This window comes from Pteronotus mesoamericanus, unplaced genomic scaffold (assembly GCF_021234165.1).
Source record: "Pteronotus mesoamericanus isolate MK-2021 breed Mesoamerican mustached bat unplaced genomic scaffold, CSHL_Meso_final contig_25, whole genome shotgun sequence".
Classification (NCBI taxonomy): Eukaryota; Metazoa; Chordata; class Mammalia; order Chiroptera; family Mormoopidae; genus Pteronotus; species Pteronotus mesoamericanus.
The window spans coordinates 2,095,550-2,119,686 of NW_026555105.1; the positions used below are offsets into that span (position 1 = coordinate 2,095,550).

A 24,137-nucleotide genomic window follows, 5' to 3' on the forward strand; every position below is an offset into this window, starting at 1 on the left:
TTTGAGACGCCCCTCCCACCTCAGCACCTCCTACAAACGGGGCTCAGAGTTTTGAGTCATACGGTGAGAATGTGCTCTAGGTGCTGTGTCAACTCCGGGAGCAAAAAGCTCTGCGGGCACTGGGTGCAGACGCGCCAGCCTTGTCTGTCCATCACGAAGCCCCCCAGTGAGCCGGGGGCGGCCACGGCCCCATGGTTCCGCCAGAGGCTGCAGAGCGAGAGCGCTCAAATCCGTCCTTTCTCCTTCTCAGAGCCCGGATTCCTCTACGAGAGCTTTCCTGGGCTCTGGCGGCCCTGAGAAGCTGTTTGTGCGCGACAGGATAAGTGCTTCATTTTTTCCCTTTGTTTACCAGTTTCTAGAATAATTAGCTGGTGTCCTAATAATCTACAAAGTTTACCGATTAGGTTTTAAAAGTTTTTTTATTTTGAGCATTGTTATGAACCTGTGAATTTTAACCTATTAGATGTTTTCATCCATTGCAGTCATTCTTTTCGATGATCCAATTATGCTAGCTTTGACCAGTAGGACCCCTTTAATTTGGCTCTGGGATCTTCTTGATGGGACCTGGTAGACTTCTGTAGCTCCCCTCTATCTGAAAGCGGCCATCTCTCCGAGGAGCCCTGGGTCGGTGAAGAGGGGAACGGTAACAGGGCGCCGGGATGTGAGGACGGGGGGCGCTCGTTGCTCCGAGGATAGCCATTGCGTCCAGTGACAGAGCAATCGATTTTCTTGAAAAAATGAGCAGTTCCTCCTGAGGCCATATTGGTATTTCCAGCCCAGACTTAGGATTATAGGGCTTTTACTTGTTTGATTACATGTGTACATTTTACACAGCACAAATCTTGCCTCTTAATGGTGTTCACGTGTGTGTATCTACAAGGCAAACACTGGCATTATTACTCACTGTATGGTAGAATTACTGGATATAGTGTGGGAATTTTGTGCTGTTTTTAGGCTGTCTGCTCCTAGAGATGCACAGGCACGTGACCATTACTGTGGTTTCAAGTCACTTGCATTAACCCTTCTCCTTGTGGTTAAGCTAACAACTTGATATGCATTTAGGCTCATTTGTTTTCATTTATTTTTATTTGTAGAAATTGCCTGAGCTTTTACATTTTGATTTAATTTAGAGTTATAATTATTTAAAATGTTTTTACATGATTCAACAGGGAGAGCTGTAAAACAGAGTAAGTACATTCAGGGAAAACTGACTTGCGTCCTGACCCGCCCTGCTGCCTCTCTCTCCCCTGCAGATTCTAGAGGGCTGCCCAGTCAGCTGTTCCGATTAGGCCATGGTTTGCTCTCACCTTTGAAAAATACATACATACACATACGATTCTAAGCAGACACACACATGTCCATGCATTCTGCCTCCTCTCGTTCCTCTCAGATGCAAGGTAGCTCCTGTGCCTGCTGTCTAGGGTGGCCTGGGAAAGTCTATAGCAGTCCAGGGAAATCCTCCTTTTCCCTTTTTTTCACAGCTGTATAGTACTCCACAAGCCATCTAGACCATAGTTTATTGACAGACAGTTGGGTTATCTCAATTTGCCACTTTAAAATTGTTGCAGCGAATAGCCTTGCATCATTTCTATCTGTATCGGTTTATTTTGCGGGTGGATCTCCCCAAAGGTTAAATGTATTTGTAATTTTTTATGACATGCCAAGTTTTCATTATTCTTATTTTCGAGAAATTCTACAATTTGGGCTTGTATTTCTTCCTTGATCCGAGCATTTCTAAAAGAGCAAACACTCACTTTTAACTGTAGAACAGTGTGACAGGATTAAATGTAGTTTTTTTATTGTAAGATTTTATTTATTTTTAGAGTGGGGAAGGGAGGGAGAAAAAGAGGGAGAGAAACACCCATGTGCGGTTTGTTGCCTCTCGTGCACCTCCTACCGGGGACCTGGCCCACAGCCCAGGCAGGTGCCCTGACTGGGAATCAAACAGACGACCCTTTAGTTCGCAGGCTGGCGCTCAATCCCCTGAGCCACACCAGCCAGGGCGAAACGTTGCTTTCCAAGGAAGAAATTCATCCTCTTCCTACTCTCCTCACATCAGTATTTTGATGAGTTTTGCATTTTCTTCTCTAGGTGCTTACACTTTCCCCGCATAGGTCCAACCATAATGCAATGGTTTCTTCCACTCATTCATTTCTTCAGACAGGTTCTGAGGGCCCCTAGGAGCCAGGCACCATGCTTCATGCTGGGGACACAGCGATGAGGAGGACCGCCTTTCTGCCCCGAAAGCCCCTCTCTGTGTCCTAGACATTGTACTTCATAATCTTTATTTTTTTAATTCTGTTGGACATGGAGATTTCTCTCAGCTTTTTTGTACCATAGAGGCAGCGAGCTTTGTGAAGGATGCAGCTTCCTCCTTCTGTTGGCTTTTCTTTTTCTTCTAGATACATTCTTGAAAGCGACATTACACTGAGTCGGGGGTCTGACTCTTCCTAACAAGCTCAGTCCTGTGCCGTGTGCCGGGCTCCGGGAGGCCGGGCTCCTGCCCAGGACCCACCCCTTGGCCTGCGCTTCCTGAAGGCTCGTGTCCGTGGCCGGAGCAACGGCCTGCCACCTGGGCTCCCGGCCGCTGTCTCCCCTGCGGTCTCTGCCTTTCCTCTAAGTCCCAAAGGGGGACTTGGCTCCCCCCATGGCTCGCGCGCCCCTCCTCTCCCAGCCCCCCACCTTGCCCTCCCTGCCCCGGTGGCCTCTGGTCCCCTGCTCCCCTCCTCCTCCTGCCTTTACCCCTCTTCTTCCTCAGTGCTATCTGTCCCCCACCCTTTCAGGCCCGTGCCAACTTTCACCCTCCACTGTCTGTCTTTGCCACAGCTCTCCCGCCGCCTGGCTGGTCCTGCCTGCCCTGGCCGCCCCGCCCGCCGGCCTGCTCCAGCCCTGGGTGCCGCACAGGGCGGGTGTCCCCCCAGCACCGATGGCTGCCGCTGCAGGTTTAGGGGCGCCCTTGGCTGCCGGACTTGCAGCGCTGCCCGGCAGTCCTTTTCCCTGCCCCTCGTCTGCTGCTTTTCCCGTTACCCTTGCAGCGCTCTCAGACTTCGGCCGCTGCGAGTCAGCCTCTGCGCCGTGCCCTGCCTCGCGCCATCCCGCCCCAGATGGGCGACCTTGCCTTTCACCTCCCCGAGAAAAGAGAGCCTTCCATCCTCACCACCTGGCTCAGTGAGGGGGCCAGCGCTGTCCTCCCCCGGGTCCCCGGAGCCCCAGGCCCCAGCCGTGGGACTCCCTTCGGCTCGCTGCGCCTGCCTCCGCTTACACCCACACCGTCTCCTCTGTCCAGTGACGAGGACATAGCCCTGCAATAGCACCCCCTCTTCCCCATCCCTGTCACCGTCACACACAGAAATGGGAGGAAGCCATCGTACTGAATGTTCTTTAGACTGTGTAATGCCCTCAGGCGCAGCCACGCTCCTCTGTGGGCTGCTTGTCCTGAGCTGCGGTGATGCCGGGCATCTGCCCATCCCTTTCCTTCTCTGCGGTCCTGCCAAGTGCCCCTCCCTCTACTTCCATCAGCCTCTGCCTCCCTTCGGCAGACGCCCGCCCTTCCAGATACCCCAACGTGGGCCAAGGGCCCCCACTGAGTGAGGATTCTTACTTCAGCCAAGATGCCCTTTGTATTGCGCATGAGAGAGTGGGCATTCCAGGTCCCATCCAGCTTCTGCATCTCAGGCCAGCCTGTCTATTTATCATCAGGTACTTTTCATGGCCATTGAACATGCAGTGACTCATGTAAGCTATGAAATTAACAAAATTGGGCATATTATTTATATTATTGCCGTGACGGCTGCTACTGAAGAGATGCCATACTGGAGCTCTCATGGGGACGCAGCACGCACGCTCCCGCGTTAGCCAGGACTGTCTCGTTCCCTCTCCTGAGCCTCCCTGGGAAGCACGGGCTCCCTTGTTAACTCATCCTTGCTTGAGAGGTGAGGAACCTGAGGTGCAGAGGGGTGTGGCACCTGGGTCGGGGCCAGGGAGCAGGAGAAGGAGCCCGGGGTGTCGGGCCAGTCTCACCAGGCCCGTCTGTCGCGTGTTTCAGGACGGCCTGGGCTCTGCTGGGTACCGCAGCCGATCCTTCCTCCCCCATTCCAGACTCCGAGCCCTGGACGGGACGGGACGGACCGGGTCTGACTTACCTCGGGGACCTAGCACAGGGTCTGGTACCTGGGTGGTACTTTCAGTAAAGATCCGTAGAACAGGACCAGCTGTGAACGCCCCGCATTTCCTCAGCTCTCGTGAGCTGCTCGCCTTGCGTCTCGGGGATGGATGTCCCATCCCCTTCTCGAGCCTGACACCTTCATTTCCCTCTTCGGTTCCATCTTTAGCCTCGTAATTGTGCTTATTTTTCCAGGTCCTCTCATTGGCTTTTCTTTTTCGATTGTAATCATGCCTGAGCCTCCCTCATCTTTTTGTCCCCTGGCCTTGACCCTGAACACACCGTCACTCCTTTCCCCATTGCAAGCTTCTGGGACGAGGGGCCCCCGCAGCGCCGACCCCGAGCGGGCTCCCAGTGGGGCCTCAGCTCGCCGCTCTGCGCCGATGCTCCCGAGAGCTGCAGACTCAGCTGCTCCATTGTGAATCCGATGTTTCTGGGTTTTTTTTTTCCAAAATAGTTTCATTTTCTAAAATACCATGAAATATTTGAATTACATGAGAGTATTCTATAATAAACACTCATATACCCACTGTTCTTATTCGACAAGTGCTAACATTGTGCTATTTTGCTTCCACCCTGCTCTTCTGGAGCAGGACCTGATTTTCCAACACGACATTGAGAACAAAGTGTGCCCGACCCTGCTGGCGCGCTCTGCCCCGGACAGCGGCAACGAGCACAAGGCGGGGGCTGGGGGCTGTGAGCTTCCGCGCCTTAGTGGGCTGTCCCCTGGCCAGGGGTGGGCGTGGGCATGGGCGTGGCTTAAGTGTCACCTGTCCGCTGTTGGCCAGCCCTGCTCTCATCAACAGGCTGCTGATGGCTTGGCCTCCCTAGGAGGAGGTCTACAGTGCAGACCCAAGCACATTTGAGAGGATCTGTCCTTTGTCACCGATCGCTTTAGGAAGGCAAAGCATGGGGCGTGAGTGGCTCGGGCAGAGCTGAGACAGCTGGGCAAGATGCCGAGGTGTGTAGGTGAATCCTTGAACCCGCTTGGACCACGGACGTTGTTTCCCAAAGGAAGTCGCCCGGTGTGAGGGGCGATGGCTTTAGGTGGTGCTAGGACAACAAAAATCTGGCAGACGTGTGTCTGTCGTGTCGATTATGACAAGGCTGACATAAACGTGTCAGCAAGTAAGAAAGCAGCGCTCCGAGGAACACAGGGGTGGCCACCGTTTTTACAGCAGTTTGGGAAATGCTATGTTAAAGTATTTGTGCTGGTATCAGCTAACCATGTACAATTAAAGGAATAGTCTAAACACCAAATGTCTTCTGCTTTGAACAATTAATTTGGTGGTGTCCTTGGGTCTGTAAGGCTGTGTGCTGTGACGCGATCGTGTCACAAGGAGCTTTCTGCTGGCTTCTGGGGTCCTGTTCACACGCTGGCTGTCGCGGGCCGCGCGAGACCAGGCCTCCCCAGCCTGTCCTCGGGCCCGCTGCTCTGGGGCCAGAGGGCAGGTCACCCAGGGCCACCTTGTTTGCTGCGTCCCCACTGCTGTGTCTTGAGCCACTCAGGAAGCACTGCCCCACGCGGGCTGCCTGTTCCTGCCTCAGGAGGGAGAAGTTCCAGGACCCTTCCAGCACGTTGGGCGGCGTCCCGGCTCAGGGCGCAAAGAGCCGAAGCCTCAGCTGTGTGCACAGCCCTCATAGGAGAGAGCTATGTTCTCGGCTGGGAAACAGTGATGTTAGAGAAAGGAATTCTTTTCTTTTTCAAAGTGTGGAAACATTATACACCATGCGACCAAAAAATTATATTACAGCATCAGAACATTTGGCAATTATTCTTCATTTATGTAAAAGTTTTCCTCAGCTATGAGTTAGAGGTCTGGCTTTTTAAACTTAATTTAATATTTTCCATATCCCATATGTTTATAAGATGAATCAGGCTGAAGAATAATTGATTATTAAAATTCAAATTCTCCAGGGTTCTCTTATAAATTTCAAGTTTCTCTCTTAAGAAATTGAATTTATTGTGTGAAACAAGCCTGGATAATATCATTTAGTTGGGGTATTTGGCAGCTGAGCAGTGAACTTGGCCAACTTGGTCTTCTTTTTTGTTTGAAAGTTGGTTAGGCGAGCTTCCAAGGCTACGACTGACAACCAAATGTCTTATCCCTAAAGACTGATAAACCATGAAAAATAATGCTAAAGGCATTTTTGCATGATTTTTATTTTGTTTTGTTTCCAACCACTCCATTCTTGTCAGCAATATTGTTCTTCTTCTGTTTTTTTTCGTGGTAAAAATATTTGGAAAATATAGCAAGCCTTCAAAAAGCTATCGCCACAAATCACTTGCAGAACAAATTAGTTCACATAAACTGTATTTTTCATTCCAGCCGAGTTGCCAATACCATTATTGGCACACGTAAGCTCTCAGGTGCGGCTGCAGAGCAGCCGCGGCCGTGACGCCCCACCCCTGCAGGCAGGCGCACCTGTGGTTTGGGGCGGCTAGAGGGGCTGAGCTGGGCTCCCCATGCAGCCCTGGGGGTTCGGGCCTGGCCCGTGCCTGCGTTGGTCACGTCCAGAAACTGTCTGACCCCCTTCCCTGGAGCGCCGAGGCCCCTGGCCTTGGGGGGACTCCTCCCGCCGGCCCCCAGTCATGCAGCACATTTGGGCACGGTTTCTTTTTAGTTAGGAAAGGACACAATTGAAAACAAAAGTGTGTCCAAGCTTTGGACGGTCGGGTGGAGGGCAGACTTCATTCCTCAAGGAAAAGTCAGCCGCGTGCGGTCACAGAGCCCCCAGGAGGGCAGGGCTCCCACGTCGCGATCCCCAGTGAGCCCCCAGCGCAGGCTGCGACGTGTGCTCCTGTGGAGGCGGGGTGTGCGTGGGGAAGCAGGCGGGGCCGCTCCGACGCCCCGGTGTGTCGGGGCTCTCTCTGCACTGCGTGGCGTGAGGCTCGCTGCGTCTGTGTATGCCTGCACACGCTCGGGACCATGCTGTTTCTGAGGAGGTGCTTCCCGCTCCCTGGAAATGTCAGGCCCCCTTAGCGCGTGTGTCTGCCTGCCCGTTGGACTTTTCGTTCCCCTCGGAAGCCGCAGCCGCGGGTTCTCAGGCCCCGGTCCTTGCGCACACGTGACTAGGAGAACCGGAGACGGCCAACTAGGCACATCCTGCACGCCCCTAAGTTGAGTGACGCAGCACAAATTGCAGGTGGGTTCCTGCCATGTGTGCACGTTTCCTGAAGCCTCGCTAGCTGTGCCGACCCCTGGCACCGACGCCCTCATTCCCGCGTTCGGAAAGCTTGGGTTGTCTCTGTCTACTCTTATCGAGCCACTGAATTGTGAACTTCACCTGTTTGCTTATTTCTCCTTCCAAATGGTGAGCTCCTTAAACACGGTGTCGTTCCCCCATCGGGACCAAGTCTGGTGCTGGGCCCAGAGTCAGCACTAATACATGTTCGTTGCTGAACGAAGGAGTCGCTGAAGACTGGAAGCGCTGCATCCTGTAATTACATCTAGACGGCACACGCAGGTTGCTGGAGACCAATTGTAATTCCTCGTGCTTGCAGGAAGGCCATTAGTGTTCTGAGATTATAACTAATCGTCAGAAGCCCATTTTTCTCTCCCAACACATTTTCACATTAAGGCTTCCTCACTTTTTGCCATCGTTCCTATTTTTAAGCCCATTTTTATTTGTGCATTTACTTAAAAAGAATGTTGTGGCTATGTGCCGTAAGGAGTAGTTGGCTCCAAGCGACTAAGTGAAGCTTGCCATTCCATGCAAGTGGTTCCCAGGGCCACAGGAATATCTTTTCTTGTCGCTTGGCGTGCTGGCTGTTGGTGATTCGGGATCTGTTTTACACAGGCGGCAGAGAGGTCGGGGTGGCGTGGCAGGTGGGTGGGGTGGTCGAGACAGGGGGCGCCCTTCAGTGGCCCGTCACCCTGCAGGCAGAAGCGCGGAGTCCGTACCTGCTCTGGCTGCCACTCTCTGCCCGTCCACCGGGCGTCTGATCAGGGCCCAGTCTCCTCACTCGTGTCACGGGGACAGTTTCCCCTGTGCCGCTTGCCCTCCTGTCTGCTGTGTGCAGATTCCAGCTCCGTTGACTGGTGGGTTGGCTGCCAACCCAGGGTTCTTTTCTGCTGTGAAAGGGCAGCGAGAGAGCAGACGTCTGGGACAGGAGGTCCTCCCTGGCCCTTCCTCCCCCGCTCCCTCTCCTCTCTATTCCTTCCTTCCTTCCTTCCCCCTTTTTTCCTTTTTCTTTTTCTTGGGGAAGTGGGAGAGTTCTTAGAAATTGAGGGAGGGGATTTTTCACTTTGTTTTCATTTCAGACTTGTAGAAAAGTTGCAGGAATGAATTCCTGTATACCCTGCATCCAGCTTCTCCACAGTTTGCGTTCGGCACCGTTTGTTTATCTTGTTCTCGTTCTCTTCACACACACGCCCACGTGCACCCACAGTATATGCAGATGTGGAAATAGACATACACATGTGTGTATATTTTTCTGAGCCATTTGAGAGTAAACTGGAGACACTGTGCCCCTTTACTCCTAAATATGGGCTTCAGTGCGTACTCCTTAAAAACAAGCGAATTCTCTTAGACAATCACAGTATGTTGCTCAGAATCAGGAGAGTTCATGTTCAAATGCTGTCATGCGTCCAGGACCCAGTCCAGGACCCCACAGGGCACTGCACTGCCCTGTTTCTTCGGTCTCCTTTAACCTGGAGCAGATCCCGGGCCTCTCTGAGTCCAGACCCTCGGCATGGGGGATGAGCGCAGGCCAGCCCCACGGCAGGCGGCTCCCGGTGCGGGCGTGGGCGGCGTGTCCTCATGAGGAGCCTCAGGCCCTGCACTTCTGGCTGGACATCCTGGAAGCCTTTGCATGAGCCGTGTTTGGGGGCCCAAGGCTTCAGCTGCCCCGATGTGGGGATATAAGTGCCCTGATATCCCAGTCACTTAGCAGACAGAGGTGGCGTCCACCAAGTTTCTCCATGTGCTGCCTTCCGAACCCTCCAGAAGTAATGAGGGGAGCCACTTTGCACCTTGTAAGTCTATTTCTCACCGGCTTTCACCCCCTAGTGCTGGCCTCCACCGGCGACCCCAGCCGGCGCTGCCCTGCGGAGAGCACTCCCCGCCCTGCTGCGCGCGTTGTGCGGGGGGCTCCCGCATCTCTATTCGAGGACCAGTGTAGGCAATTTTCTTTTCCGATTATGTTTTTGTCGGGCTTTAGAGTCAGGGTTATTGTGGCCTCAAAAATTGAGGTGGGAAGTATTCCCGGTTCTTCCATTTTCTAAAGGATATTGTTTAAAATTGGTGGTATTTTTTCCCCTTAAATATTTGTTAGAACTCACAGGTACAAACCTGTGGTCCTAGGGTTTTCTTTGTGAGATGGTTTTTGATAACAGATTCAGTTCATTGAGTGGGACTATGGAGATTTGTTACATCATCTGTGTCACTGGGTAAGTTGTGTATTTTAGGGAGCATTTAATTTTATGTAAGATGTTAAATACGTTGGGATAAAGTTGTTTACAATATGCCCTCATCTCTCTAATGCCTGTAAGATCTGTAGTGTAATTTCTTTCATTTATGAGATCGATAACTTTTTCCTTTCTTGATCAGTCTTGCTTGGGACTTGTCAATTTTATTAATATTTTCAAAGAACCAATTTTTGGCTTTGTCAATTTCTTTATTGCTTATTTTCTTTTCAGTTGACTTCTGCTGTTTATTATTTCCTTCCTTCTAATTACTTGAGTCCAGTTTGCCTGCATTTTTCTAGTTTCTTAAGAAGAGAACAGCATTTTTTACGCCTGCCTTTTCCATTTTAAGCATTTAAAGCTACACATTTAGTGTTCATAGCTTTGTGATGGATTGGCCCTTTAATTGAGACAGGCCTTCCCAGGGCCCGCCGGTCGGAACCGGTGGCTGGTGGTCTGCGTGGTGCCGCTGCGGCCCTGCCGCGGCCCTGCGCTTCCTGTGTGCTGCTGTGTGCGTGCTTTCGCTCCCAGCCCTGAGTGTTTCAGCTTCGCAGAGTCCTGCTCTGCGTCACGGAGCACAGAGCTGGGTCTCGCTTTTATGTTCAGTCTGACAGGTTCTGCCTTTTCAATGGAGTGTTTCGTCCACTTATATTTCATGCAGTTATTGAGTATTTTGGATTTAATGCTGCCATTTTGTTATTTATCTCCATTTGTCTCCCGTGCTTTTGTTCTTCCGGTAATTCTGTCCTGCCTTCGTTTGGGCTGGCTGAGCGCTTCGTAGCGCTGCCCTTGGTTCCCCTGCTGAGGGTCTTCAGGAAGCACAGCCCCTCGTAACACGGTGTCTCCACTCGCGGCCTCTGCGCTGTGCTGTTGCTCTCACCCACCGGTTACGTCAGGGGCCTGATACCGCGGTGTCCTGATTTCTGACTGAAGCAATGGTATCTTTTAAAGAAATTACCAAAAAAAAAGAAAGATGTATAGCCTCTTATACTCACATTTTTACCATTTTGTGCACCTTCTTCCTTTCCTAGATCTGAGTTTCCATCAGGTCTCATTTTTCTTCAGCCTAAAGACCTTTTTTAAAAAAAAGATTTTATTTATTTATTTTTAGAGAGAGGAGAAGGGAGGGAGAAAGAGAGGGAGAGAAACATCGATTGGCTGCCTCTTATTCGCGCCCTGATTGGGGACCAAATGCGCAACCCAGGCCTGTGCCCTGACTGTGAATTGAACCGGCGACCTTTCGCTTTGCGGGACGACACCCAACCTGCTGAGCCACACTGGTCAGTACTACATTTTAAAGTTGGGTTGGCTGGTGAAAAGGTCTCTGTCTTCATCTGAATATGTCTTTATTTTGCCTTTATTTTTGAAAGACGGTTGTACTGGAGATAGAATTATGGGTTGACAGGTTTGTTTTTGTGTTTTCTTGCAGCACTTTAGAGGTTTGCTGTTGTCTCCGGAGAAGTCCGCTGTCGCTCACACTACACCTATATATAAAGCATCCTTTTGCTCTTGAGACGTCTCTCTCTCTCTTTGCAGAGCGAATGCTTGTCCTGCTGTGTTCACTGAACTCCTTGGACTTGTGTGCTGATGCCTTCCCCTCATCTGGGGAGAAGTTTTTGGCTGTTGCTTCTTCAAGTCCATTTTTCCTGTGCCTTTTTCTCTTTCTCCTTGCAGCCTGGGGCTTAGATTATACATGGTTTGGATGCTTGTTATCATCCTACAGGTCTTTGAGGTTTTGTTTTTTTCACTGTCGTTTTTCTCTCTGATGTTCCAATTTCATCATTTTTGTTAACTTATTTTTAAGTTCATTTTTAAGTTTTTATCATCTCCAGTCTATTGTTAGGCCCATTGATTAAATTTCTTTTATTTCAGTTATCGTAATTTTCATCTGTAGAATTTCCATTTTGACCTTTTTTATAGTTTCTAATTCTCTGGGATATAGAGGTTCCCTATGTGTTCTTCTTTATACACATACGTTACTTTTAATCTTTGACTCTGTTTGTAATGGCTCCTTTTAAAACCCTTGCCTGATCGTTGCGACATTTGGATCAGGTTGGTGTTGATTCCCATGACTTGCTTTTTTATTTTTTAAAAATTAGGGATCAGTTTTTGCTCTCAGCACATCGGTAGTTATTTTAAATTGAACACTAAACATTATACACGATGCACTGCAGAGACTCTGGGTTGCAAGTTATTTCTCTAAGGTGGGGTTTTTTGTTGTTGTTTTTAAACACATAGCAGGCAGTTGCCTTGCCTGACCTCCAGCTCCCACGGTCTCCTCGGCGGCGGGCTGAGCGGCCCACACTCTCTACTCGGTGCGCTGGTTGCTGCTGCCGCTCTTCTGCCAGGCCCGCGGGGTGGTCCGCCGCAGGGCTCACCCGCAGTCGGCCCCCGTTGCAGCCTGTCTACTAAGGCCAGCCTCCCCCCTCCGTGTCCCGCCTTCAGTTGCTCTCCAGCGATTGTGTTTTTATGGTTTTTCATAAAGATTCCATAAGCATTCTCTACACAAGCGGTCGGTCTGACCAAGCTGCCATGTTCTTGCCAGAAGTTCTGATTCTTTTTCACAGTTTCCATTTCTTTGATGAGGTTTCCTCTCTGTCCATTTGGTGTGGCCCTATGTTCACGTTAGTCCCTGTGCATGTTTACAGTAGCTGCTTTAAAGCCCTTGTCAAGTTAGCCGGTTCTCACATCTGGGTCTTCCTTGGGTTTATTTCTACTCGCTGATATAGATCTTGCATATCGGTCACATTTTCCCATCGCTCCTCGTGTCTGCGAATTCTTTATCGTCTGGAGCATCTTCTCGACGGAGCCCCGCAGGGGCTCTGGGTCCCGTTAGTCCCCACGTAGGACGCCGGCCGGCCCTGGCACACAGCGCAGGCCCTGCTGCCCCCAAGCCGCCGCTTTCCTCCGACCCGCACCGCCTCCCCGCGCAAGCACAGAGTAGGGCGGACCTCATCACAGATTCGCGGGCTCTCCCTCTCTCTGCTCCCTCCTTCCTTCCTTCCCAGGACTTCTGCCCTCACCTGCCAGCTACTTTGGCAACTTCCGTCTCTGTTCTCTGACTTCTTAAACCAGTAATGCCGTAGCTTTTGCTTGAGGTCTGCGTAGCCACGCAGAATGGGGGTGCCCCGGGCCAAAAAGCCACAGCAATGCCTGCCTTACACAGCGCGGTTCCCTCCTGGCAAGGCCCTGGCTCCCGGAGTGCCTGCCCTCCGGTGCCCTGTCGATGCGTGTCCAGCCACCACTGTGCGTCCGCCTCCCCACTGTTCAGTTTGGGTCACGTAACTTACTTCGCCTGTCTGAGTGTTAGTTCGCTCATCTGGAAGAATGAGGATAAATAATACCCTCGTCATAGGGTTTGGGGAAGGAAAACAAGTTAGTGCCCATAAACCGTTCATTCGTGTGTGGCCATGCAGCGGGTACCTGGCCAACGGCAACCCGTGAGCTTCAGACAAACCCTTCTCAGAGTTCAGCTTGAGAAACATGTGGCCTTTTGTTGGACATAGAGCTTGACAACACTCCTGACGCTCTTTGTTTTTCCTTCTCGGGCATTTTGGCAGTGTTTTGAATGTTAGCTTGGGGAGCTCAGGTGCTGATGTGGTGGCACATAGGCTCTGGCGTCCCGGCGACTCCGGTTGTCTTCTTCTCCACAGGTCACCTGCAAAGCGGCGTCAGTGCTGAGCAGGAGCACCGTCGAGCACCTGCTACTCCCTCGGTTCTGCGAGCTGTGCGGTGACAGGAAGCTCTTTGAGGTTTGGAAGGTGGGCACATACGGTTTTAACCCCCTCCCCCGCAACTCAAAACATTAAACAATTAAGAATCGATGCCTGCCCCGTCCCCGGACGTCCTCCGCAGCCACAGTCCGGAAGGGGAGCGGGGCCAGTGGGCACCACGGAGTTTGCAGCAGGCAGGGCATGTGTTGCACCCTGCTGCTGAGCCAGCCTGCTGTTCTCGGGTGCAGGGGCCAGGCTCGGGGACCTTGCTATAGTGACGGAGTGCCCTTGCCCCTGCGAGCAAAGCCTTCTTTTCATTTTCTGGGGTGATTTGCGTCCCTTGCAACTCCTCCCTTGCCCTCTCCCCTTTGGGTCGCTTGTCATGTGGTTGTCAAGTTTTCCCTTTTGAAGGCCGGTGCTGCCCCTCCCCGGAGCGCCTCATCTCCCTCCTGGTCTCTCTGCGTGACTAATCGGCGCGAAGACAGGTCTCACTTACTTTGTGGAGACTGTTAAGGGTCTCTTTTGCTCTATCACTAACCAAATACATTATGTATTGAGATCAATTAGGAGGCAGAAAGTCCTAGAATTCAGTGCTCCATTGTAAATCTTCTGCTTCTAGCACGTCGGAGGCACCTGGGTGGCCCGTGTGGGCGATGGGCTCAGCGAGTGCTTGTTGGCTGCCTGGCGGGAGGCGAGATCGCTCTCCAGGTTCCCGCTCGTTAGCCATCACGATTCGTTAAGACCCAAAGAAAAAGGAGAATAATGGCTATGCCTTTTGCCTTGTTAAGGTGTGTGCTACAAATTGTGGTGATACTTGTCATGCCGTTGGACAGGAGGCCACTGAGCAATTTTTGGTGCATGAGGTTTTGCCCATTGTAATCGCTGCTGCACTAGTTAGGGCGCTTTTAAAGCCAGCTGTACGGGTCTGCGCCGCCGCGTCCGCTGCTCTGGAATAGCAGCTCGGTTCTGCATCCATCGGTTTCAAGTTGCTTGGCTTCTGGAGCACATGCCTCTCCCTGAGTGTGGGGTGGCCGGGCCATGGGGCCATGGGGGCAGCCTGGTCCTCCTTCCCGCAGCCTCCTGTGTCACCTCCCTGCTGGTCACTGCCCCCCACTCTGTCTATTCCCCCTCCCCCACCCCAGTCCTGGGCCTCGAAGCCTGTGGGATCTGCTCTTGGTTTCCAGGGTAGCGTCCAGACCCCTCTTGCCCTTTCAGGCCCTGCACCGGGAGCTCCCCGAGCTCGCCTCCAGGCGCCCCCCTCAGGTCTGGCCACTACCCTGGCCTGAGTGCAGGTGCCCTGCGGCCATGCATCTGAGACACGGGGAGGGCAGGAGGCGGTAGAGCCCAGGGGTCTTTTTGATAAATTCCCTCAGGATTCTGAGACAGAGCAGGGTAGAAGCCACTTTATGAGCCAGCTGCTAACTGTTCTGCTCGTTGCTGCCCCTCTTCCAGCATCGTCCCTCCCTGGTGGGACCCTTCTTCCACTTCAGACCCAGCTCAAATGTGCATGTGTCTGACTCGGCCCTTTCCTTGCCTGGGCTCACCCCCAACCCCTGCCACTGGGTCAGAGAGAACTCATCCCCCACTTCTCGGCACTGCCGCTACCGTTGGGTCAGACTCGGGCGTCCCTGCCACACGCACTCGAGCGTGGCTGACGCAGGCTCTGCACGCCATCGTGCTCGCCTTTCTTTCCTTCCCAGGCCTGCGAGGCCCTGGCGCCAGGAGAGCGATGCTCAGCACGCACCTGCCGCCTTATTGGACAGGCCCTGCGACCTGAGGGGTTGGAACCTGGCCTCAGAAAGTGTCATCTTTAAAGGGATTTTAAAATTTATGTCCAGAAGCTCATTTGATGCTTTTGAAGTATAAGCCATGTCCACATAGTCCTAACCCCAAAGGAATTTTCCGTAGGGCGTCACTCTGGTGTGCCGTGAGTGTCACCTGGTACGGAGAGCACCTGCTTGAGGACCCGCAGGGACCAGCATGCTCGCCTCGCTTGATGTGGGTATTTCCTTGCTTGTAGAGTCCTATTTGTGGAGCTTTTTGGCTGTTTATTTTACATTAGAATATTAAAAACGAAGCCTCATTTTTAAAGGATGAATTTTAAAAGACCTTTATGCAGATAGAGAATGAAGATGTGTCAGCAGTTTTATTTAACTCATTTATTAATGAAGGACCCCGTAGACACAAGACCTGGTTTAACGGAGGCGCCAAAGCTCTGCACATGGTCGGACCAAAGAACCCTGCAGTGACCTTACTTACAAACGGATTCGAAGCTGGTCGTGTCCAGGGTGATGATAAACATAGTCCTGTGGACAGAAAGCATTTGCATCGCTGTCAGTTTTTACGATTTAGCTCCCGTCACGAAACCCCCCCCGTCAAAGGCCACGGCACCTGGACGGACGAGCTTGGGGGGCAGCCGCTCACCTTCAGAGCCGTTCCCGACACTTCTCTGTGATCGCATAGCGGACACCAGACATCCGGCCTTTTGGGATTTATTTTCTCTATTGCTTTGCTAAGTTTAACCACCTCTTTGACTGGAATTATGAAGTGAAGGAAAAGTTGCTTTATTCTGCTTGTCATAATTTCTGTTGGCTTCAAGTGATTCGTTTTAGACGATCATATATTTCCCTTTCTTTGCCATTAATTGATAGAGATGCCCTAACTGCACCATTAAAATAGGGTCTGCCCTTCCTTGGGGTGCCCCGATGTGAGCAGCACAATCTTATTTGCTTTGGTAGGTCCCCAGGCTCCCTGGGCTTTGCTCGGATCCCGTCTGGGGCACGTGGAAGCCTGCGAGGCGTGCTCCCTGGCCGTGTCCCACAGCGCGCCCCCCGAGGTCCGCAGAACCAGCTGTCCCCGCTCTTCACCCGGCTGGTCAGCAACTCCTGCCGATGGGTGAGCACGGGCCGCGTCCTGGCCTCGACTTGGGACTGTGTGCTTTTGTCTTTTCCGTCACTGACAGCCACCTCTAGACCTTGTGAGGGTTAGGGCACTGCAGTCTCAGCGTCCCAGCAGCTTTGGCGACTTTAAGAAAGTGGCACTTGCCGTAATGTTTACAGTGAGCGAATCTCACAGGTGTGGGGATGAGGCGGAGGAGACAGCTGTGGCTCGTTACCTTTCCTGTTCTGATCACAAATATGCTGTGGTATTTAAGACAATCCATTCAGGTGCTTTATAGAGTCTGGAATTACTTGATGTGGAATTAATATTCTGAAAGACTGAAAACTACAAGATAGTGCTAAATTTCTCCTTATTTTCTGTTGAAAAAATAGTTTACTTGGAATTTAGGGAGTGCCTTGGAAGGCAGTAAATCTGCTTAGACATGCTTCGGGGGGCAGTGCATGGCCTGGTGATCGACGCCCGTGCAGCCTGGGGTCAGACCGGGCCCAGGCCACGTCTAACCGCTGTCCTCTCTGGTTTCAGGTGCGCCAGGCTGCCTTCCAGTCCCTGGGCCCCTTCCTTTCCACCTTCGCAAACCCCTCCGGGGCTGGCCTTGGTGTTCACGAGGACAGCCTGCGGGGCACCCGGCTGCCGCCCCTGGATGCAGAGCCCAGTGTCGCCTGCAGGCCTCTGCCTGGTGAGCTCCAACCTGGATGATCACCAGGTCCTGCCTCACCTCCGCACCCACCTAAAATTCCAGCAATTATCTCGTCTGGAGTTTTAGTAACAGTGACCTTCTGGGCAAGATGGAATATTAGAGCTTTAATTATGTAAAGAAGCAAAAAGTAATTGCAATAATGATTTTGAAACATGACTACTGGGTTATAAATAATGAAGCTACCCTGTCTCCTAAATTTAGATAAAATATTCATTGAGAGTAGTGATTAAATAGCCTATAAAGAAAATTTTCTTACTTTTTGATTAATGAAGTTCTTTGGAAAATGTACACAGGGAAAATGTGAAGTCTCCCAAATGCACTTTTGAGCCGTGGGATCTTACGTACCCCCAATGGTGGCATTCCCGATCCCCCGTCAGGAGACCCTACACTTTCTTCTAGAAACTCTATGATTGGCCTTGGGTGTTTTAAATACCTTGTTCCCGAGGATGCTGGGGGGCAAACCAACCAGACCATTCAAGGTGGTTCACAGGGGTCTCTCCATTGGTAACATTACGCCGGAGCATGAGAGCAGGTAGTTCACATCCCAGCGCTGACCCCTTGTGAAACTGGTGCATCGGTCCCTCCCCCTCCCACCCCCATGCTCACGGAGCCCTGCGGCATGTCGCGCCCTGGGCAGCGTCTTCCTGGCCAAGACTCCCCAAGTGGTTAACAGCCAGCCAGCACTTGCCCGCCTCAGCCCTTTTGTCTTCTCATGCCTGCCCCCTGGTGGAGGCCCTAAGGGCAGGAAGTGCAGGCAGTCTTGCTGCTTGGTGTGCCCGCGGGAGCGGGGGCTCCTTCACTGCCTGTGCACAGTGAAGGGCAGCTTGCATGTGGCACTTTGAGCGTGCGTGATACGCCCAGTGGAGCAGAGGGGGCTGGCTGGACCGCTCGCCCTCCCGCGAGGCTGTGATCTTCTGGGACACAGAGCGTGTCGGGGGTCGGGTCAGGGGGAGGACGGGCCATGCGCGGGTGGGGCCCATGCGCTCGCGCCTTCCTTCTGGCCTGTTACACGGTGCTCAAGTGCGCCTCCTGTGATCGAACCTAGTTCCACGCAGCCGTGGCCGGTGCAGCCAGACCCGCCGTGGGAGGCAGTTTCCTGCACCTCGAGAGCTCCCGTGATAGCCGAGTAGAAGACTCAGCGGAGGACTGGGGCTGGGCTGGAGCCGAGGCAACCAGGCCTTCCCCAGCGGCCAGTGCCTTCTCGGGGCTCCCTGATGTCAACAGCCACCAGGACCCGGTTCCCTGGCCTGCCCAGGGAGCCCTGAGGACACGGTACTCGGTGGCTTCCTTTCCTGGTGAACTTTTCTCCCCGACGTAAGCCAGGACTTGGAGCTGCTCCAGAGTGAGGCTGGGCTGCAGGCGGACAGCAGCCTCACGCCCACGCCCGAGCCCGAGCCCGTTAGCTGTGGGGCCAGGAGCGAGATTCGGAAAGTCCGCAACAGCTTTCGGGGCCCGTGGTGCCTGGTCCGGATGCTCAAGGTAAATGCCACTCACTAATGAGAGGGAACACGGTATTTCTGGGGCGTGTGTTGCGTGGGCCCGTGTCTGGCTGCACTGGCTGCACCTGTGCGTTTACTGACCTTTGGTGACACTGCGCACGCATCCCACCCTAGCCAGGACCTCAGCACCCCCTCTCGGTGGCCGCAGGGAACGGCCTCCTTGCTGCAGCCCTGCGGGTCAGACGTCAGCCCCACTGCAGCAGCAGTGGGTCCAGCCCGTCCAGCGGGGGTCCCGTGAGCTCCTCGGCCTCCTTGCTAGCCCTGGCCGTACGCCTTTCTAGGCATGAACAGCTTAGGGTGCCGCTCCTTTTGGAGCCTGGGAACTCGGCCCTTAGCTAAACTTCTAGGTTTTTGTCTTGGCACAGCAAGGAAAAGTACTTCTTCTTTGGGTTGTTTCTCATTTTACAACCAGTGCTCCCGCTGAGCATCAGACCTGCACACCAGGCCCCGCAATCCAGGGCCATTGTCATGCCTCTTCCTTCTCGAAATAACGCTGTGTTTGTATCCTTCCTTGGGTTGGGGAAATTGGAAAAAAAACGACACTTGCTGCTGTTGCCGGGCAGAGATCTGTGGCGCTTTCAGGAAAGCAAATGTGGAAAATCCGGTTAGCCCTGTGATTACTCTTTGTCTTTAAATTGATAAAGGAAATTAAGCCAGTGTTTGCTGAAGGGACGAGCACATGCTACCCATCACTTCTAATCGCCGGGGACAGGGGTCTGCTCAGGGAAGCGCCTTTCTAAAGCTGCACTCACCTTCCCGCCAGGCCCGGGCTGGGGGCCAGGGCAGCAGCGATCAACACGGGAGGCCCTCGCAGCCGGGCGGAGGGGACAGCGTAAACACGCACCCAGCGTGGGTGCCACAGGGGCTGAGGCAGGTGTGGACATGGCGTGCTGTGGAAGCTCAGGTCAGGCAGCCAGTCATTCCAGGGGACAGGGGACAGAGGACATGGCTGGGAGGAGACCTTGCCAAGCAGGAGACGTCTGACGTGGGTTCTGAAGGACGGCTAGGGATCTACCATCTGGAGAAGTTGAGGGATACATCCCGGAGGTCCTTCCAGGTCCCTGACGTTGGTGTGAAAGGTCTATGTGTACGTGCATACTTAATTTCTCTGCGCAAGAGGACTCCCAGCTCTCATCAGTGCTCAGGGGGGTCTGTGTTGGCAAAGATTCAGAAAGAAGTGACACCTCAGGCACTTGTGAGAGGAGATGTCACCCAGGCCCCTGGGACGGGCCTGGTCGGCGGCGCTGGGGAGGCGGGTCCTCGCCTGGGTGCGGGGAGGCCAGCTGCAAGCTCTGAGCGTCTTAATGAGGCTCGGGGTCCGTTGAATTTAAGCAACAGAAAACGCGGGCAGCATGGTGTGTGTGCGTTTGGGGGTTTGGGACGTGGAAACAGCTGTCTGTTGTCACCGAAAGGTCTGTGGGATGTGTCATCCTTGCTGCTAGGAGGGTCCCCAGGAGCCAAGCTGTGGGCAGAAAGCAAGAGCAGCCCTGAGCGGGCAGGACCGCCGCTCACCTGTGCGTGCGCTGTGCGTGCGCGGACGTGGCAGCGCAGGACCCCGCCCTGTGTCGGCGGCCTCCGGACACCGGCGCTCAGTAGCGCTGTGCCGTCTCTCTGAGGAAGACAATGGAGTCGAGCTCCGAGTTCCCAGTTGAGGCCTTTGGGGTTCAGGTTTGGTGCTGTGGGCGTGACTGGTGTTTCCTTGGAATCAAGCCCGCGGCGCCGAACCTGACCCCCGCCGAGCGCCTGTTCTGGGACCCGGGGCAGGTACTGTGGGGACAGACGTGGGGAAGGCAGGTGCCTGTGCCGTGCGCCCTCACTGTCCCGTGGTGCGTGAAGCCCAGCAACCGCCTCAAGTTACTGAAATCCTCGAAACTTCTCTCCCTGCAGTTCAAGTCCAGGCATTGCCGGCTGCACCGAGTGCAGCACAGCGGGACTCGGGGAGGGAGCCGGCCGCCGCTCCATACCGAGGGCCCCTTTCCGCCGCCCGACGGTTCGTTGGCCTCATCCTCACGCAGCCCGCTCTCTGGGGCCAGGATGGCCCGCGGCACAGAGTCCCTGCCCTGCCCTCAGCCCCCGCCGATGTGACAGATCACAAAGCCGCCTCTCTCTTACTAATATATCCTGGCAGAGATGATAAATGGCGAATTTGATTTTATTCTTAAGGTCATGTTTTGGATAACTAGACAGCCAATCAATCAGGTGATGGATAACCCTGACTCTCCTCCGCAAAGACCAGGCGGGGAGACCGCAAAGGACCTCCCCTCTCCCCAAAGAACGACTCCCCGGGGTGGGGGGCTGGGCGCGGCTAAGCAGACGGAGGCTCTGTCTCACAGGTGACCAGCATTTCATGTGTGGGTCCCAGTGGAAGGTGAGTCCGGAAGCCCCTCGAGCTGGAAGGTGGCAGGGGCCTTAGTGAGAGCTTGGCCGTCGCCTTCGAGGCGTGCTTTCAGCACCCGGCCTGTGGTCACTGGGGACTGCGCCCGGGCGTCCTTCCGGGAGAGGTGGGGGCGCTGCTCCCGCTCTGGACCGGCCTCGAGACATCCTGGGCGAGCGGGGAGCCTGCAGCTCATCTCTCAGTTCCTGTCTCCTCAGAAGCTTCCTAACTGCCTTGTGGTGGGAGGCTCGGACGCCTCCCTAATTCCTACTAAACTGCACTTGGGCCACCTTGAGCTGGGGTCCTGCCCAGGTCGGGGTGAACTAAAGAACTGGCATTAGGGAGAGGCCCACGGTCAAAGCCGTGGGCACGTCGGCACCTTCCCCTCCTCCTGTGCCTTGACGGGCACCCTCTCCAAGCCCATGGTCTCTGGGGCCAGAAAACCAGTTGTTTTCCCACTCATCTGACAGCGGGTTTTAGCAGCTCAACAAACTGTCACCGCCCTTCCCCTCCCTAGGCCTGCTCCATAAAGCAAAGCAAAAGACACATTTAAAGACCCTGAAAATAAAATGATTAAGAGTTTATTAAGGTTACCTTTCATTAGTAAGAAATGAAGTGACATCCTATTTTGCTGGCTTGTTTCAAAAAATAGTCAAGAGAACTCACATGGCCGCCCTGGTTAAAATCGGGTGTGTCAGGGAAGAAAGGCATGGCCTCGGCCTGCGGGTGCCGGAGGACATATGCCCGCCGGGCGTGGGAGTGGGGAACCACAGAGCCTGAGCCGGCTCCTGACTCTCGGCCTGTCGGAGGGGAGGGTCTGAAGGGCCTCCGCCCTCGGGCCCTGGTTTGCAGCTGTAGTCTTGGGTTCCCGTACGACCTGCCTGTTGAAAAAGGAGAAGAAAGAAGAAACTCAAAAAGCTTCAACCACGAGGACAGTGGCTCTTTGGCACAGACAGCTGGAGAGGAGCCACAGGGGAGGCGCGGTGGCAGGCTGGTCCACTCAGCTCCTCGCCCTTGCCCCCAGCCCGCGCGGCCGCTCCGCCACCCTGGCTCACCAGCCGAGCCCTGACATGGCAGCGGGAGGGGGCCTCTCCTCTCTGATGTGTCTCTTGGCTGCCACGCAGTTTTCTGGAGAAGAGACCTCACAGTGCTTTGGGGGCTGCCTGCCTGCAGGGGTGGGGGGCGGGGGGTACTGAAGCCCCCGCGTGGCCCCTGTGCCGAGTGCTCTCCGTACAATTCCAGACGGAGACTTGGGAGCACCGTGAGCTCCTGAAAGAAGAGAAATGATTTATTATTTATTAACCTACGTGAATTTATTAAGTTGGAGAAATTGAGGTCTTAGGTTATCATGCCAAGACATTTCTGTTTTATCGCGCCCTCTATTAAAGGAAGCAGTGTGTTTCAGGGCCGGTAACCCGGCACCAAGGGGCCGGTGGCATGCCTCCGAGCCGACGGAGCGCATGTTGGTGTGTTAATCGACTTTCCCGGATCATACATGGAGCTGGTTTGTCAGGATGCATTCAGCTGGTGGACAGTATGACATTTCAAGCGCAGGTAGGAAACCCGTGTCGTGGTGGGAGCAGGAGGTCAGGCCTGTCTCCGTCGGTACCACTCAGTGATCGGAGACCCGAGTGTCCCCGCAGAACGTTCTTGCACGTTGGAACAGCTGACCCAACGCATGGGCCCCTCCGCCAGCACTGCAGGCGTCTGTGCAGGTGAGATGCCAGGGCCGGCACCGGGGCCGCCCCCGCCCTCGCCCCGCCCCCCGCAGGCGCCCCTGCCCGCGGGGAGGGGCCGGTGTCCTGGCCTCCCCACCCTCTCAGGCCCCACAGGGGTGCCTCTCGGTTTCTGGCAAACCCCGCATGCCTTCTGGGGGTGGGAGGGGCATGCCTTAAACGTATGACTGACTGCTCCTTAAGGGCCCTGGGTAACGACGCTGGGGAGCCCGGGGCTGGAAGAGTGGTTGACACAGGCTCAGCTCGTTGGCATTCGCCAGCGCTAGCCTGTCTTTTGTAAGGGCCCTGTGCAGCTTTGAAAGGAAAATGAATGAAATGTGTTTGCCTCGACACTTACAGAGACTGGTCTATAAACACTACATATAACTGTGCGAATGTATGTTCTGGTGCCTGGAGAGAGGGCTTCGACCTAACGGGAGGCTCTCCTCTCGGGGGGGCAAAAGTCACTTCCAGCTTCGAAAGCGGGTTCTGCGAAGGGGGAGCAGCAGGCCCCCTTCCTCCTTCAGGGCCCGTTGGCCACACGCCCCCTCCCCCCAGAGTCGAGAGGAGCCTCAGGACGGAAGCGGTGACCATCTGGGGACCAAGCAGAGGCGTGACCCCATCCCACAGGAGGAGAATAAATCTAACCGACAGGTTTGTTCCTTGAAAAGAAAAGCAGCCCAAAACTTCACATTTCTCTGGGAGTTAAATTTAAGAATGGCCACTGGAAGCAAATATTTTTCTTCCATCAATATTCATGACATATCGTAGTTTACAATCTATGGTGCTAATATTTCCTCTCTAGCTTAAAAAAAGCAGTAAACTCTACAATCGTGTTTAAAGTCTTCTGAATAACATAGAATAGTGTTTTAATTAAAGCAAATCAAATCAAAGAAAAATGTAACATCTATACACTAATACTTAGTGTCTACTTATACTAGTAATTTTGCTTTCTTCCCTTTTGTCTGAAGAGTTTTTGATGGCTTCTTTTGGGAGCCATGGTTGGCTTTGCTGTCTTGCGTATCGGCTTCGTGTGCGATGTGATTTGGGCGCCCCATCGTGCTTACGGAGGTGAAGGCGAGCGGGGCGTCCAGGAAGGCTGTGTCCCGTCAGACGGCCGGGATCAGTGCTGAGCAGAGGGTCGGGGCTGGGGCCCTACGTGCTGGGGGAAGTTACAAGAAAGCACTGTTTCCATTCCCAAGAGCCGTGTGCTCCAGATGAAGCAAACAGCGATGTCCAGACTCTTCCCTGTGGTGCCAGCTTCGGAGGAACTCTGGGAAGATGCACGTGGGCTTGCTCTGACTTGAGTCCAGCCTGAGAACGCGCAGAGTGAGAAGCTGGCCCGTCCAGAGCCCGGGGAAGGCCCCTGGCCCCTCACACTGCCGCCTTCCCGTTCTCGCCTCCCAGTTCCGAACGCCTTGTTTTCCGTGAGCCCTCCCTTTCTCTCCAGCAAGCGTGCCAGTTCCCCTCTCTCCCATCTCCCGGGGTGTGATACCTCAGCCCCTGCTGGATGAGTACGTGTCGATGGCCGACCCAGCTCGTGCCCAGACGGTCGCCGCCGGCATCGCCAAGCACTGCGCCCACAGCCTCCCGGGGGTGGCTCTCACACTGGGCCCACAGAACTGGCACTGCCTGAAGGAGACGTACGCGGCCCTGGCCTCCGACGTG

At 53.9% G+C, this 24,137-nt stretch overlaps 1 protein-coding gene across 1 annotated transcript in view; it reads left to right on the forward strand.

The window, feature by feature from the left end:
- Positions 1-24,137, forward strand: part of LOC129070585 (serine/threonine-protein phosphatase 4 regulatory subunit 1-like) — a 51,567-nt gene that overhangs the window by 19,920 nt on the left and 7,510 nt on the right. Inside the window, 14 exon segments of the mRNA XM_054573538.1 lie at positions 1,447-1,466; positions 4,743-4,848; positions 7,672-7,680; positions 13,224-13,331; positions 14,072-14,137; positions 16,022-16,064; positions 16,067-16,129; positions 16,132-16,178; positions 16,707-16,871; positions 17,927-18,104; positions 18,107-18,360; positions 18,495-18,647; positions 20,217-20,370; positions 23,902-24,137. Of these exon segments, the coding sequence (XP_054429513.1) occupies positions 1,447-1,466; positions 4,743-4,848; positions 7,672-7,680; positions 13,224-13,331; positions 14,072-14,137; positions 16,022-16,064; positions 16,067-16,129; positions 16,132-16,178; positions 16,707-16,871; positions 17,927-18,104; positions 18,107-18,360; positions 18,495-18,647; positions 20,217-20,370; positions 23,902-24,137 (1,602 nt within the window).